The sequence below is a fragment of the Perca flavescens genome, chromosome 17 (genome assembly GCF_004354835.1).
Source record: "Perca flavescens isolate YP-PL-M2 chromosome 17, PFLA_1.0, whole genome shotgun sequence".
Lineage (NCBI taxonomy): Eukaryota > Metazoa > Chordata > Actinopteri > Perciformes > Percidae > Perca > Perca flavescens.
The window spans coordinates 33,831,544-33,849,043 of record NC_041347.1 but is presented as its reverse complement, the minus strand read 5'-3'; the positions used below and the strand labels follow the sequence as shown (position 1 = coordinate 33,849,043).

The following is a 17,500-nucleotide window of genomic DNA, read 5'->3' as shown; positions in this document are numbered from 1 at the left end:
AGAGAGCTACACCAGGTTCTGAGGATAGAGACCTACACCAGGCTCTGAGGATAGAGAGCTACACCAGGTTCTGAGGATAGAGAGCTACACCAGGTTCTGAGGATAGAGAGCTACACTAGGTTCTGAGGATGAGAGCTACACCAGGTTCTGAGGATGAGAGCTACACCAGGTTCTGAGGATAGAGACCTACACCAGGCTCTGAGGATAGAGAGCTACACCAGGTTCTGAGGATAGAGAGCTACACCAGGTTCTGAGGATGAGAGCTACACCAGGTTCTGAGGATGGAGACCTACACCAGGTTCTGAGGATGAGACCTACACCAGGTTCTGAGGATAGAGAGCTACACCAGGTTCTGAGGATGAGAGCTACACCAGGTTCTGAGGATGGAGAGCTACACCAGGTTCTGAGGATAGAGACCTACACCAGGTTCTGAGGATAGAGACCTACACCAGGTTCTGAGGATGAGAGCTACACCAGGTTCTGAGGATGAGAGCTACACCAGGTTCTGAGGATGGAGAGCTACACCAGGTTCTGAGGATGGAGACCTACACCAGGTTCTGAGGATAGAGACCTACACCAGGTTCTGAGGATGAGAGCTACACCAGGTTCTGAGGATAGAGACCTACACCAGGTTCTGAGGATAGAGAGCTACACCAGGTTCTGAGGATAGAGAGCTACACCAGGTTCTGAGGATAGAGAGCTACACCAGGTTCTGAGGATAGAGACCTACACCAGGTTCTGAGGATAGAGACCTACACCAGGTTCTGAGGATGGAGAGCTACACCAGGTTCTGAGGATAGAGACCTACACCAGGTTCTGAGGATAGAGAGCTACACCAGGTTCTGAGGATAGAGAGCTACACCAGGTTCTGAGGATAGAGAGCTACACCAGGTTCTGAGGATAGAGAGCTACACCAGGTTCTGAGGATAGAGAGCTACACCAGGTTCTGAGGATGAGAGCTACACCAGGTTCTGAGGATGGAGACCTACACCAGGTTCTGAGGATAGAGAGCTACACCAGGTTCTGAGGATGAGAGCTACACCAGGTTCTGAGGATAGAGACCTACACCAAGTTCTGAGGATAGAGACCTACACCAGGTTCTGAGGATAGAGAGCTACACCAGGTTCTGAGGATAGAGACCTACACCAGGTTCTGAGGATAGAGAGCCATACCAGGTTCTGAGGATAGAGAGCTACACCAGGTTCTGAGGATGGAGAGCTACACCAGGTTCTGAGGATAGAGACCTACACCAGGTTCTGAGGATAGAGACCTACACCAGGTTCTGAGGATAGAGAGCTACACCAGGTTCTGAGGATAGAGAGCTACACCAGGTTCTGAGGATAGAGAGCTACACCAGGTTCTGAGGATGGAGACCTACACCAGGTTCTGAGGATAGAGACCTACACCAGGTTCTGAGGATAGAGAGCTACACCAGGTTCTGAGGATAGAGACCTACACCAGGTTCTGAGGATAGAGAGCTACACCAGGTTCTGAGGATAGAGACCTACACCAGGTTCTGAGGATAGAGAGCTACACCAGGTTCTGAGGATGGAGAGCTACACCAGGTTCTGAGGATAGAGACCTACACCAGGTTCTGAGGATAGAGAGCTACACCAGGTTCTGAGGATAGAGACCTACACCAGGTTCTGAGGATAGAGACCTACACCAGGTTCTGAGGATGGAGAGCTACACCAGGTTCTGAGGATAGAGAGCTACACCAGGTTCTGAGGATAGAGAGCTACACCAGGTTCTGAGGATAGAGACCTACACCAGGTTCTGAGGATGGAGAGCTACACCAGGTTCTGAGGATAGAGAGCTACACCAGGTTCTGAGGATAGAGAGCTACACCAGGTTCTGAGGATGGAGACCTACACCAGGTTCTGAGGATAGAGAGCTACACCAGGTTCTGAGGATAGAGAGCTACACCAGGTTCTGAGGATAGAGAGCTACACCAGGTTCTGAGGATAGAGAGCTACACCAGGTTCTGAGGATGGAGAGCTACACCAGGTTCTGAGGATAGAGACCTACACCAGGTTCTGAGGATAGAGAGCTACACCAGGTTCTGAGGATAGAGACCTACACCAGGTTCTGAGGATAGAGACCTACACCAGGCTCTGAGGATAGAGACCTACACCAGACTTACGTGCATGGCTCTGAGGATGGAGAGGTGCAGCAGCGCGGCGGAGAAGCCGTGTCGCAGCGCGAGGACGAAGGCGGTCTGCTGTCCGAACAGTTCCTCCATGGCGTTCTTCAGCCGCAGGTACAGAGTCCGGTAACGCTCCACAAAGTCCGGCAGGCTGCAGCTGGACTCCAGAAACTTCTTCACCTGAGAGAAAAGTTTCATCAAAATCATCAGGATTCATTTATCTAAGGACCAGAAAAAACAAAAGACCCTCTACAAACAAGAAGGATCTGGACCAGTGTTGGAATGTAACTAAGTACATTTACTACAGTACTGTTCTCGTGTGTGTCTCTGTGTTTGTGTCTCTGTGTTTGTGTCTCTGTGTTTGTGTCTCTGTGTTTGTGTCTCTGTGTTTGTGTCTCTGTGTGTGTGTCTGTGTCACTGTGTGCGTGCCTATCTGTCTATGTCTGTCTGTCTGTCTGTCTGTGTGTGTGCGTGCCTGTCTGCCTGTACAGCAGTAGTTGTCTCTTTAACCCAGAGAGAGCTGAAGGTGTGTGTATGTCTGTCTGTCTGTCCGTCTGTGTGTGCCTGTCTGTGTGTGCCTGTCTGTGTGTCTGTGCCTGTCTGTCTGTCTGTTTGTGTGTGTGTCTGCCTGCCTACCTGTCTGTGTGTGCCTGTCTGTCTGTCTGTCTGTCTGCCTGTGTGTGCCTGCCTGTCTGTCTGCGTGTGCCTGTCTGTCTGTCTGCCTGCCTGTGTGTGCCTGCCTGCCCGTGTGTGCCTGTCTGTCTGTCTGTGTGTGTGTGTCTGCCTGCCTGTCTGTGTGTGTGTGCCTGTCTGTCTGTCTGTCTGTCTGTCTGTCTGTCTGTCTGTCTGTCTGTCTGTCTGTGCCTGCCTGTGTGTGCCTGCCTGTCTGCGTGTGCGTGTATGTCTGTCTGTCTGTCTGTCTGTCTGTCTGTGCCTGCCTGTGTGTGCCTGCCTGTCTGTCTGTCTGTCTGCCTGTGCCTGCCTGTGTGTGCCTGCCTGTCTGTCTGCGTGTGCGTGTATGTCTGTCTGTCTGTCTGCCTGTCTGTGCCTGCCTGTGTGTGCCTGCCTGTCTGTCTGCGTGTGCCTGTCTGTCTGTCTGCCTGTGTGTGTGCCTGTCTGTGTATATGTCCAGCAGTAGTTCTCTTTAACCCAGAGAGAGCTGAAGGTGTGTCTGTCTGTCTGTCTGCCTGTCTGCCTGTCTGCCTGCCTGTCTGCCTGCCTGCCTGCCTGTCTGTCTGTACAGCAGTAGTTGTCTCTCTAACCCAGAGAGAGGTGAAGGTGTTACCTGGCGCTGTACCACTCCCTGCCAGCAGAGGGCGATGCCTGCGATGCTGCTGCTGCTCTTCACTTTGGGCTTGGCTTGGCCGGATGAGGAGGAAGAAGAGGCTGCGGCCGTCTCTTTGTTTTTACCGTCTTTACTGTCTGGAAGACACATTTAAAAAAAATTAAAAAGCGCTGATCTTCTGAATGAAGTTCGTCCTCGTGAAATTTTTTAAATTATTTAAAAAAAAAAATGAGACCGAAAATGATAAACTGCAGCCAAACGTAAAGAGAAAGCAGAGCCTCTGTTCTGTCCTTTTCCATCTGAAAAGAAACCACATCAGTGTCACGTCGACAAAATGGGAACAGGAAGTCGGCAGCCCAAATAAGAGCTCTCCAAAGTAAAACAAAACAAAAAACAAAAGATGGGAGGTTACTGCTACCATGGAAACGCAACACGGTTTTCAGTTAGGGCTGGGCGATATATCGATATTAAAAATATATCAATATATTTTTAAATCAGATATGGAATTAGACCATATCGCATATATCGATATAGTTCAAATGTGATCCTTGCTCCCATAGATATATACACAGATGTCGCCTTGAGGTTCTAAACATACGTCAAAACCGCCGCCATCTTGGAACAGGGGTCCGAAGCATTCAGATCAACGCTAAAGATGCCGGACTTTTGTACTGCTTAATTATGTTCGATAGAGGAAATGAAAAGAACAAACAGCAATGAATAACATTTAACAGGTGACAATGTGTTTTATGATCATGTATGCCGCCTTGACCAGCAACCTGAGCTCCGGCGGCAGCGGGAGGCGGAGAGCTCCGTGGCCGCCGCAGCGTCTCTTCCCCGAAAAACACAGCTTTGCCTCGCTGCTGCGCTGTCCCCGCTGATCCAGATCGGACCAGCCAAAGACAGAGTGGTGATCGGTAGGATCTTACACGTAGTCCAGGACGACCTGTATGTCGATATCGGGCGGAAAGTTCCACTAAGTTTGCCGGGCGGCAGGCGGACGGAGAGAAGCTACAGCGGGGCAGCAGAGACCGTCTGCAGCTGCAGGATCTGGAGCTCAGTGCCCGTTAAAATGACACGTAACGCATAAATACATACAGAAATAAATAGTGGAGGAATGAGCCTGGACATTTCAGTCTGTTTTTAACTTCACCTTGAAGCAGAAACTCTTAGTTCAGAAGGGTGAAGTTTCCGTTTGGACTCAGATCTGTGAACCGATCATAATAAATATTCTTTGTATTAACACATTAATTAGTTTCTTTGTTTTGTAGTCGATAGTTCATCTTTTAGTTTACTTAAGTGGAAGCAGTATCAAGTGGAAGAATGGGACTATAAACCTAGGCTTACAGGCATGAGGCATTACATTTTGAACAAAGTAGATTATATTAATATCAAAAGCTTAATTGACCTTTGGAACGAATCACAAATATGGAGCTTTGATTTCAAAAAAGGTACTCCTGTTATACAGTATTTAGGTTTACATTTTATTATTTGAACAGCTGAGCATTTAATCATGAACCAGGTGAAGAAACAGGTTTATTTTTTATTTGATTTTGCAACTGTTTCTATGAAACTACTTGTGACATGTCATATTTGATTTTGGCTTTGACTGAACATTTGCTCTCACTTTGCGGAAAAAAATATCAGGATATATATCGTATATCGATATTCAGCCAAAATATATCGGGATATGACTTTTGGTCCATATCGCCCAGCCCTATTTTCAGTCAGGATAGAAGATCAACTCTGACTCTAATAACTGCCCGAGGTACGCAACAAAAAAAGCATTTGTGAAGCCACAACACGAACAAGCTTGAGGCAGATGGGGTACACCAGCAGAAGACCCCCCCGGGTACCACTCATCTCCACTAAAAATAAGGAACATGAGGTGACAAGTTGCACAAGCTCACCAAAATCGGACAATTGAAGACCGGAAACGTGTATGTGCAGCGTATGTTGCCTGGTGTGACGAGTCTCGATTTCTGTTGAGACATTCAGATGGTAAAGTCAGAATGAGAACATGGATCGGTCATGCCGTGTTACCACTGCAGGAGTTTAGAATTATAAGGTTCCATCTCCACTTTTGGTCGAAATTGAGTTTTTGACATAATCTGATCCATTCGGTGTTTAGTAATGCCTGTGTGGTGTTATTTTTGTAAAAAAAAAAAATATTTATTTAGTTAGTTATTAATAGTAGATAAAACTACATAACAGTTTCGCCAGCAGGGATGTAAAAACTTTGATGCTCAATATCTCAGAAATACCCTAAACGGAGATAGAACCTTATAATTCTAAGCTCACGATCTGGGCAGGCTGGTGGTGGTGGTGGTGTAATGGTTTGGGGGAGTTTTTCTTGGCACACTTTAGGCCCCTTAGTACCAATTGGGCATGGTTTAAATGCCACAGCCTACCTGAGCATTGTTTCTGACCATGTCCATCCCTTTATGACCACCATGGACCCATCCTCTGATGGCTACTTCCAGCAGGATGATGCACCATGTCACAAAGCTCACATCATTTCAGATTGGTGTCTTGAACATGACAATGAGGTCACTGTACTGAAATGGCCCACAGTCACCAGATCTCAACCCAATAGAACATCTTTGGGATGTGGTGGAACGGGAGCTTCGTGTCCTAGACGTACATCCCCCAAATCTCCATCAACTGTAAGACCCTCTCCTCTCCATATGGGCCAACATTTCTAAAGAATGCTTCCAGCACCTTGTTGAATCAATGCCTAAATTAAAGAATTAAGGCAGTTCTGAAGGAGAAAGGGGGTCAAACACGGTATTAGTAGGGTGTTCCTAATAATCCTTTAGGTGAGTGTATATTATTTAAATTTAATAAATAATTGTTAAATGTAGTACAGAGTCCGTAGTCTATCGCACAAACAAGCCTCCCCCTGGTCTGACATCAAACCCCACGCTAACACCTTAAAGTGCCCATATTAGGAAAACAAAATCACCTTTTTCCGGGATTTGGGGAGTTATTTTGTGTCTCTGGTGCTTCCACACACATACAGTACTTTGAAAACATCCATCCATGGTGTTCTGAGTGAGATCTGGTTTCTGAATGTGTCCTGCCTTCAGTCTCCTGGTGAGCTGGTCAACATCTGCACAGCTTTCTACGTCACTAGCCGAAACCAGGGGGCAAGGGGGCTAACCGTTAGCATGCTAGCTCGTTCTCAATAGCAAAGCACTGCTACAACACACACTAGTTCACCATAATCTCCAAAAGAACTCCTCCCATGTGCTCCCTGGTTTAGAAGAAGTCTCCCAGCTGATCCTGCCTTGGAACTGACTGAAGTCGGAGAAACAGCCTTTCTTTTACTGTCTATGGAGCTAGCTGACATGATCTACATCTGAGCTACTGAGCATGTGCGAGTGCAATCAAAGATAGTACAGAAGAAGAAGAAGAAGAGGTCTCACTCTGTAGCTAAAACAGAGACCTGAACACAGGGTAAAAAGAGGAGCTGCAGCAATGTGCAGTACAACTGAAATATGGTGGTTTTTTGATAATTAAACCATGTAAACCTATTCTGGTACAACATCAAAATACAATTATGAACCTGAAAATGAGCAGAATATGGGCGCTTTAACTAACACATTTTCTGCAGGAAACCCTGATTAAGCATTCCCGAAACCAACTCTGGCTCTGGTCTTGCATGTTTTCAATCTGCTGCCGCTAGCGACTGGAAACGCTCTGCAAAAGATTCTCAAACTGGGCAAACTAATTTCCATTTCATCCTTTAAAACCATCATATCATCCTCGTTCACAGACATATTCAGTCGCTTCTCTACATAATTTCCCCAGCTAAATATTTGAATGGTTTCTCCCTCTCTTACTCACCCATATGTACACACTGTACCTCTGCACTTATCTTGTTATAAAATAAGATAAAATATGTTTTTACTGTTTCTTGTGTAGTATTTCAAATTGTATTTTATGTAATTTCTAAACTGTATGTATTTCTAATGTTTTTTTTTTTTTTTATCTAGCCCTCTTCCCTTTTGCCAGGCCATGATTTTGAATAAGAACCTGTTCTTAATGACAATGACATGCCTGTTTTTTCACTGAATATCACACACACACACACACACACACACACACACACACACACACACACACACACACACACACACACACACATAGAGACACCATGAGACACACAGACAGACACACACAGACAGAGACACACACATAGAGACACACACAGAGACACACAGACAGACACACACACACACACACACACACACACAGACAGAGACACACACACACAGACAGACAGAGACACACACACACATAGAAGAGACAGAGACACACACACACACACAGACAGAGACACACACACACAGACAGAGACACACACACACATAGAAGAGACAGAGACACACACACACACACACACACACACACACACAGACAGACACACACACACAGACACACACAGACAGAGACACACACACACAGACAGAGACACACACACACAGACAGAGACACACACACACACACATAGAAGAGACAGAGACACACACACACACACAAAGAATAGACAGAGACACACACAGACACACACACAGAGTGTGACACTGATAAAAAATAAAGGTGAAATCAAAAGAGAAAACAGCCGGGGTGAGTGGTGACTTCCTGTCCTCATTTTGACGTTTGACGTGTCCCAGAACAGAGCTGACACACACACACACAATCTGAACTCAGCTGTTACTTACTCTTCAGCTCTTTGCTGCCGTTGAGACCTTCTGGAAACAAAATACACTCTTTAAACACTTTTTCAACACTCTTATTCTGTATTCATGTTATTACTGGCTCTAAACGTTCAATATGTCTGTGTGTCTGTGTGTATAATAATAAATAATCAAATAATCAGGACTCCATGTAAATAATCAGGACTTTTAGCATGTATAGAGCCAGCATATCTCCACCAGACTCCATGTAAATAATCAGCACTTTTAGCGTGTATAGAGCCAGCATATTTCCACCAGACTCCATGTAAATAATCAGCACTTTTAGCGTGTATAGAGCCAGCATATCTCCACCAGACTCCATGTAAATAATCAGGACTTTTAGCGTGTATATAGCCAGCATATCTCCACCAGACTCCATGTAAATAATCAGGACTTTTAACGTGTATAGAGCCAGCATATCTCCACCAGACTCCATGTAAATAATCAGGACTTTTAGCGTGTATAGAGCCAGCATATTTCCACCAGACTCCATGTAAATAATCAGCACTTTTAACGTGTATAGAGCCAGCATATCTCCACCAGACTCCATGTAAATAATCAGGACTTTTAGCGTGTATAGAGCCAGCATATCTCCACCAGACTCCATGTAAATAATCAGGACTTTTAGCGTGTATAGAGCCAGTATATCTCCACCAGACTCCATGTAAATAATCAGGACTTTTAACGTGTATAGAGCCAGCATATTTCCACCAGACTCCATGTAAATAATCAGGACTTTTAGCGTGTATAGAGCCAGTATATCTCCACCAGACTCCATGTAAATAATCAAGACTTTTAGCGTGTATAGAGCCAGCATATCTCCACATGTAAATGAGTGAATTAAGGGTTTATTTCAACCAAACCAGAGTGGTGATTGTTGGAACAGTGGAAAGATGAACCAAGACGGCTTTTGGTAGTTTTATTTAGTTTCTGTCCACTTTGAATGAAGTGTGTTTTACGATGATTAAAGTCCTGATTATTTACATGGAGTCTGGTGGGTTTAGTGATGGTGATTGTTTGGGCTGTCTGCTCCCAGATTTTAAAAACACACCAACTTTTTTACTTATTTCTACAGAGATGTTCAATGTACATTTGTGTTTCTAACTGTTTTAACCCTGTGTTTGATGTGTGTCTCCATTGTAACTCTTGCCGTAATTTCTCTGTGTCCAAAACGAATTTCTCCTAAAGTTTAGAGACTAATAAAGAGACTTTGACTTTGAACCCTAAAGATTAATATACTTATCTACAACTGGAGTCTGTTATTTTGTAATTTCGGCCATCGTTGGCTTCTTTCCAGGTAGTGCTAATTTCGTCGGACGAGACGAGATTAAATATGTTCTAAATATGTTCTTCTAAAATGTTTTGACGAAGACTAGACTAAGACATATCTAGTTCTCTTTTGACTAAGACTAGACTAAGACATATCTAGTTCTCTTTTGACTAAGACTAGACTAAGACATATCTAGTTCTCTTTTGACTAAGACTAGACTAAGACATATCTAGTTCTCTTTTGACTAAGACTAGACTAAGACATATCTAGTTCTCTTTTGACTAAGACTAGACTAAGACATATCTAGTTCTCTTTTGACTAAGACTAGACTAAGACATATCTAGTTCTCTTTTGACTAAGACTAGATTAAGACATATCTAGTTCTCTTTTGACTAAAACTAGACTAAGACATATCTAGTTCTCTTTTGACTAAGACTAGACTAAGACATATCTAGTTCTCTTTTGACTAGACTAAGACATATCTAGTTCTCTTTTGACTAAGACTAGATTAAGACATATCTAGTTCTCTTTTGACTAAGACTAGACTAAGACATATCTAGTTCTCTTTTGACTAAGACTAGACTAAGACATATCTAGTTCTCTTTTGACTAAAACTAGACTAAGACATATCTAGTTCTCTTTTGACTCAAACTAGACTAAGACATATCTAGTTCTCTTTTGACTAAGACTAGATTAAGACATATCTAGTTCTCTTTTGACTAAGACTAGACTAAGACATATCTAGTTCTCTTTTGACTAAAACTAGACTAAGACATATCTAGTTCTCTTTTGACTCAGACTAGACTAAGACATATCTAGTTCTCTTTTGACTCAGACTAGACTAAGACATATCTAGTTCTCTTTTGACTCAAATTAGATTAAGGACATTTGGCACAATACTAACTAAATTAAAAATAGGTGACAAAATGAACACTATTTCCAGGTGATGTCACTGTGATGTCAGAGCCGTACGCAGCAGACTCACTTGATTTGACCGGGGGTTTGAGCTCCTCTCCGTCCGGCCGGCTCGTGTCCACGTGGACCAGCAGGTGCGTGAGGCGCCTCACTCTGGAGTTGAAGATGGCCGCCCGGCTCTTACAGCGGCGGGCCGACTCAGCGTTGTCCAGGTACTCGCTGAGCAGCCAGGACAGAGGGCTGGGCGCCGAGGATTCTGGGTAATCACACAGAGGGAGAGCAGATAGAGAGAGTGAGCTAAGGTCGTGAGGAAATATGTCAGGTTTAGCCATCTTAATATGTGTGTGTCTCTGCTCACGGTGTGTGTGTGTGTGTGTGTGCATCAGTGTGTGTGTGTGTCTGTTCACTGTGTGTGTGTGTCTGTGTGTCTCTGTATGTATGTATGTATGTGTGTGTGTTTGTTTCAGTGTGTGTGTGTCTCTGTGTGCGTGTACCTGTCAGTGTGTCTCTGTGTGTGTGTGTGAGTGTGTGTGTCTGTTCACCGTATGTGTGTGTGTCTCTGTATGTATGTATGTGTGTTTGTGTCAGTGTGTGTGTCTCTGTGTGTGTGTACCTGACAGTGTGTCTCTGTGTGTGTGTGTACCTGACAGTGTGTCTCTGTCAGTGTGTGTCTCTGTGTGTGTGTGTGTATGTCTGTCTCTGTGTGTGTGTACCTGACAGTGTGTGTGTCTCTGTGTGTGTGTATGTATGTGTGTCTCTGTGTGTGTGTGTGTATTTGTGTCTGTGTCAAGTCGAGTCATTTTATTTGTATAGCACATTTAAACAAACAACAGTTGACCCAAAGGGCTTTACAGGTAGAGCAGGGAAGGCAGAGACAATATGCCTTAAAAATACATAATTGTATGTGCGAGGTACTGAATATAAATAGGCAAAAAAAAAAAAAGAAGAATTAATAATGTAACCTAGAATAAAACAACAAAGGAACAATATTTGAGGCAAAAAAAAATAAAAAATATCAAGGAGAGTTAAAAACAAGAGAATAAAAATGCGTCTTCAGATTTGATTTAAAACTAGCAATTGTATTACATGATTTGATATGGGGTGGCAGGGAATCCCAGAGTTTGGGGGCCACTACAGAGAAGGCTCGGTCCCCTTCGGTTTTTAGGCGTGTCCGGGGGATGACGAGGAGTTGTTGGGTTGTGGACCTGAGTGCCCTGGTGGCAGAGTAAGTAGACAGGAGATCGGAAATATACGGAGGGGCTTGACCATGGAGTGCTTTAAAAACAAAAAGTAAAACTTTAAAATCAATTCTGAATTTCACTGGTAACCTATGAAGCTCAGCTAAAACAGGAGTTATGTGCTCATACTGTTTGGTGCCAGAGAGGAGTCTTGCAGCAGCATTCTGGACTAATTGGAGTCTGTTCAGATTATGTTGGGTTAGGCCTGTGTATAGTGAGTTACAGTAATCTAGGCGTGAAGTTATAAAGGCATGAGTAATTGTCTCGAGATCCTTCTTCGATAAAAAGTATTTCAGCTTAGCTACTGTTCTAAGCTGGTAAAAACTACCTTTAACAACAGAGCTGACTTGTTTATCAAAATTAAGAGAGCTGTCAAAGAGAACACCTAGGTTTCTGACCTCGCACTGTAAATTTGATGACCAAGGGCATTGCTCAGGTTTTTTGTAGAGCTGGGGGATCCAAATAAAATCATCTCAGTTTTCTTGTCATTTAACTGGAGAAAATTTGCTGCCATCCAGAATTTAATGTCCTCCAAACAGCTAAAAAATGTATTAATTGATGAAGTGCAACCAGGGGAAATGGGTAAATACAGTTGTGTATCGTCAGCGTAGCAGTGGTAATTTAGGTTGTGCTTTTCAATGATCGAACCAAGGGGCAGCATGTATAGGGAGAATAACATGGGGCCAAGAACTGATCCTTGGGGGACGCCAAATGTAATACACACTGGAGAGGAGGATGTAGTACCCAGTTTTACAGAGAAAGTTCGATCTGTCAGGTATGATTTTAACCAGCTTAAGACCGAGCCCTGTAATCCAACTACATTTTCCAGGCGGTCAATAAGAATGCCATGATCAATGGTGTCGAAAGCAGCGCTGAGGTCTAGGAGAATAAGCAAAGCACATGATCCAGAGTCAGTGGTAAGTAAGATGTCATTATACACTTTTAGTAGGGCAGATTCCGTGCTGTGGAGGACTCTGAAGCCAGATTGGAATTTATTCAATATATTAAAACTATTAAGGAAAGAGAAAATCTTCTGTGCAACTACTTTTTCCAAACTTTTAGAAATAATAGATAATTTAGAGATGTGTCTATAATTGCTAAGGTCATTTGGGTCATAATTGGGTTTTTTCAGCAGTGGTTGCACCACTGCATGCTTGAAACCAGAGGGGACAACACCAGTGTACAGGGAGCAGTATACTATAGCCAACACAACTGGACAAAGAACATCAAACACTTCTTTAAAGAGTCTTGAGGGGAGGACATCAGAGGGGCAGCATGAAGGCTTTAGGTGAGAAACAAGTCAAGTGAGACAGTTGTCTCAAGTGAGACAACTCAGTGGAAGACAGAGGAGTAAAATGCTGGAGGATACTGATGGGACTATGAGTTTTAACAGAAATGCAACCCTGAGAAATGATGTTGGATCTGATCTGGTCAATTTTACAGATAAAATAAATCCGCAAACTCCTCACAGGTTAAGGAAGTGTCAACTGCATTGGCCGGATTGAAAAAGGAGTCAATAGTTTTAAAAAGAATTTTGGGTCTGTTAGCCTGAGAGTTGATAAGCTCACTAAAATAGTTAGATTTTGCCTTTTTGACAGCTGCTTGGTAGGCCTTCAGCTGTTGCAAAAACATATCATATGAGACGTTAAGCTTGTCTTTTTTTAACTTTCGTTCTGCCTGTCTACAGGCTTGACGGAGAGCTTGTGTGGAGCTATTCAACCAGGGGGTTGAGTTGTTTAACTTAAGACGTTTTAATTTTAAGGGGGCTATCTGATCCAAAGTGTCAGTACAGGACAGGTTAAAAATAGAGACTAGCTCATCAATATTAGTGAATGGAGATAAGTCAGCAGTGACGGAAAGGGGAAGAGCAAGCCTAAAAGAGTCAGAAAAATGAGAGGCTGTAGTTGAGTTAATGGAGAGGGGGAAGGGGCAGAGGGAGGGCAATGCCCGTAGAGTTCAAACTCAATCAGAAAGTGATCAGAGATGGCAGTATTAGTGATTTCAAATGTATCAATTGATATCCCTGATGACAGGACAAGGTCCAGTGTGTGGCCCTTGACATGAGTGGGACCACATACGGATTGAGTGAGGTTAAAAGAGTCAAGTGTTGTTAAAAATTCATTCACCATCGGTTTAGTTGGGCAGCAGACATGAATGTTGAAGTCAAAAAGAATTAGCATCTTATCAGAGTGTGTGTGTGTCTGTGTGTGTGTGTATAGGACAGTATGTGTGTGTGTGTGTGTGTGTATCTGACAGTGTGTGTGTGTGTGTCTCTGTGTTTGTGTGTGTCTCTGTGTGTGTATGTGTGTGTGTCTGTGTGTCTCTGTCTGACAGTGTGTGTGTGTGTGTGTGTGTCTCTGTGTGTGTGTGTGTCTCTGTGTCTGTGTGTGTGTGTGTATCTGACAGTGTGTGTGTGTATGTGTGTGTATCTGACTGTGTGTGTGTCTCGGTGTGTGTCTGTGTGTGTATCTGACAGTGTGTGTGTGTGTATATCTGACAGTGTGTGTGTGTGTGTCTGTGTGTGTGTGTGTGTGTGTCTCTCTGTGTGTGTGTGTGTACCTGACAGTGTGATGCTGTGGACGATCGGGGTGATCAGAGCCTCCCAGCAGGTCCGACCCAGAGCTTCGGCTGCCTCGGCGTCTGGCAGGAAACGGTCTGCAAACATCTGCTCGTGTCTCAGAGCACTGTTCAGTCTATACACACACACACACACACACACACACACACACACACACACACACACACACACACACACACACACACACTAATTATAGTAGAAAAAATTCTCTGGGTTGTTTACATTTCTGAACCAATCCCAACGGTCCTGGGTGGTGCTGGCGTAGTCTCAGGAAGGAGCTGGTTTTGGTGGAACATTTCAGTCCTTCCACAAAAATGTGGAGTTTTGTTTGTGATTGTTGAGGCAAAAATCCTTGATTATTTGGCACGTTTTCTTAAAAAAATGCGATGGAATATGCAATTTGATATTTATGCAGTTTCATGCGATGAAATTGCGGGAACTTGCAAAAACTGCTGTTTGATGAAAAAGAGGAAAACAGTGATTCCCCCAACACCCCGCTTTTCGAGGATGTTCACGTCGCGTAATGACGTCACTTCATAACGTTCCCATGGCAACAGGGGAAAATGAGTGCTCTTGTGTGAAGTAAACGCAACATTTTTCAACTTTCTGTTAAGATATATGTGAGAAAATGTGGGGGTTATGAAATCATGCAAGCCCTGCATATTTTGCGTGACAAAAAGGAAACAAAAATGCGACAAAAAGGCGACAAAAAAGGAGACAACAAAAGGCGTCAAAAATGTGACAACTAAGGCGACAGCAAAGGTGACAACAAAGGCGACAAAAAGGTGACAACAAAGGCAACAACAAAGGAGACAAAAAGGCGACAAAAAGGTGACAACTAAGGCGACAAAAAGGCAACAAAAAGGTGACAACAAAAGCGACAAAAAGGCAACAAAAAGGTGCAACAAAGGCAACAACAAAGGCAGCAAAAAGGTGACAACAAAAGCGACAAAAAGGCAACAAAAAGGTGACAACAAAAGCGACAAAAAGGCAACAAAAAGGTGACAACAAAAGCGACAAAAAGGCAACAAAAAGGTGCAACAAAGGCAACAACAAAGGCAACAAAAAGGTGACAACTAAGGCGACAAAAAGGCAACAAAAAGGTGACAACAAAAGCGACAAAAAGGCAACAAAAAGGTGCAACAAAGGCAACAACAAAGACGACAAAAAGGCGACAAAAAAGGTGCAAAAAAGGCAACAATAAAGGCGACAACAAAGGCGACAACAAAGGCAACAACAAAGGCGACAACAAAGGCGACAACAAAGGCGACAACAAAGGCGACAAAAAGGCGACAAAAAAGGTGCAAAAAAGGCAACAATAAAGGCGACAATAAAGGCGACAACAAAGGCAACAACAAAGGCAACAACAAAGGCAACAACAAAGGCGACAACAAAGGCGACAACAAAGGCGACAAAAATATGCAGACTTTGGCTGATTATGCATTGAATTATGCGATGGCATAATTGCGTTTTTCTGGAGGGACTGAGACCTGCGTAGTACTTGTTGAAGGAACTGGTTTTGGTGGAACTCGTCATATAATATTAGATGTAACTAACCCACTAGAGGAACCAGCTGGATACCTGGTTACTGCAGGACTTACTTGTTGAAGAGCTGCAGCAGCTGCGTGCGGTCCTCCAGCACCTCCTGGCACCAGGTGTGGGCCTTGGTGCTGTAGAACAGGAAGGTCCGGCAGCACAGCTGCTCCTTAAACACGGGCCAGAACGTGGGCTTCGGGCCCAGAACCTCGAAACCATGGACCCGGGTGTCAATACCACCCTGTCACAGAGAGACAGAGGGGAGGAGTCAGAGAGAGAGAGAGACAGATGGGAGGAGTCAGAGAGAGAGACAGATGGGAGGAGTCAGAGAGAGAAAGACAGAGGGGAGGAGTCAGAGAGAGAAAGACAGAGGGGAGGAGTCAGAGAGAGAAAGAGAGAGACAGAGGGGAGGAGTCAGAGAGAGAAAGAGAGAGACAGAGGGGAGGAGTCAGAGAGAGAGAGACAGAGGGGAGGAGTCAGAGAGAGAAAGAGAGAGACAGAGGGGAGGAGTCAGAGAGAGAGAGACAGAGGGGAGGAGTCAAAGAGAGAGACACAGGGGAGGAGTCAGAGAGAGAAAGAGAGAGACAGAGGGGAGGAGTCAGAGAGAGAAAGAGAGAGACAGAGGGGAGGAGTCAGAGAGAGAAAGACAGAGGGGAGGAGTCAGAGAGAGAAAGAGAGAGACAGAGGGGAGGAGTCAGAGAGAGAAAGAGAGAGACAGAGGGGAGGAGTCAGAGAGAGACAGAGGGGAGGAGTCAAAGAGAGAGAGACACAGGGGAGGAGTCAGAGAGAGACAGAGGGGAGGAGTCAAAGAGAGATAGACAAAAAGGCAACCAAAAGGCAACCATAGGGAGACCATAGGATGACAAAAAAGGCCACAAAAAGGCGACAAAAAGGAAACAAATAGACAACCAAAAGGTGACAAAAAGGAAACAAAAAGGCGACAAAAAGGTGACAAATAGGCAACCATAGGGTGACAAAAAAGGTGACAAATATTTGCGGGGAGGAGTCAGAGGGGAGGAGTCAGAGAGAGAAAGAGAGAGACAGAGGGGAGGAGTCAGAGAGAGAAAGAGAGAGACAGAGGGGAGGAGTCAGAGAGAGAGAGACAGAGGGGAGGAGTCAAAGAGAGAGAGACACAGGGGAGGAGTCAGAGAGAGAAAGAGAGAGACAGAGGGGAGGAGTCAGAGAGAGAAAGAGAGAGACAGAGGGGAGGAGTCAGAGAGAGAAAGACAGAGGGGAGGAGTCAGAGAGAGAAAGAGAGACAGAGGGGAGGAGTCAGAGAGAAAAGAGAGAGACAGAGGGAGGAGTCAGAGAGAGAAAGAGAGAGACAGAGGGGAGGAGTCAGAGAGAGAAAGACAGAGGGGAGGAGTCAGAGAGAGAAAGAGAGAGACAGAGGGGAGGAGTCAGAGAGAGAAAGAGAGAGACAGAGGGGAGGAGTCAGAGAGAGAAAGAGAGAGACAGAGGGGAGGAGTCAGAGAGAGAGACAGAGGGGAGGAGTCAAAGAGAGAGAGACACAGGGGAGGAGTCAGAGAGAGACAGAGGGGAGGAGTCAAAGAGAGAGACAAAAAGGCAACCAAAAGGCAACCATAGGGAGACCATAGGATGACAAAAAAGGCCACAAAAAGGCGACAAAAAGGAAACAAATAGACAACCAAAAGGTGACAAAAAGGAAACAAAAAGGCGACAAAAAGGTGACAAATAGGCAACCATAGGGTGACAAAAAAGGTGACAAATATTTGCGGGGAGGAGTCAGAGGGGAGGAGTCAGAGGGGAGGAGTCAGAGGGGAAGAGTC

General features: G+C 44.5%; 2 protein-coding genes across 2 annotated transcripts in view; both read right to left on the bottom strand.

The window, feature by feature from the left end:
- Window positions 1-17,500, bottom strand: part of LOC114571635 (nuclear factor 7, brain-like) — a 430,007-nt gene that overhangs the window by 204,847 nt on the left and 207,660 nt on the right. The window lies entirely within an intron of this gene.
- cul9 (cullin 9) overlaps window positions 1-17,500 on the bottom strand; it is a 128,254-nt gene that overhangs the window by 49,304 nt on the left and 61,450 nt on the right. The window contains 6 exon segments of the mRNA XM_028602690.1: window positions 2,144-2,326; window positions 3,432-3,568; window positions 8,159-8,188; window positions 10,429-10,614; window positions 14,156-14,289; window positions 15,776-15,951. Coding sequence (XP_028458491.1) covers window positions 2,144-2,326; window positions 3,432-3,568; window positions 8,159-8,188; window positions 10,429-10,614; window positions 14,156-14,289; window positions 15,776-15,951 — 846 coding nt within the window.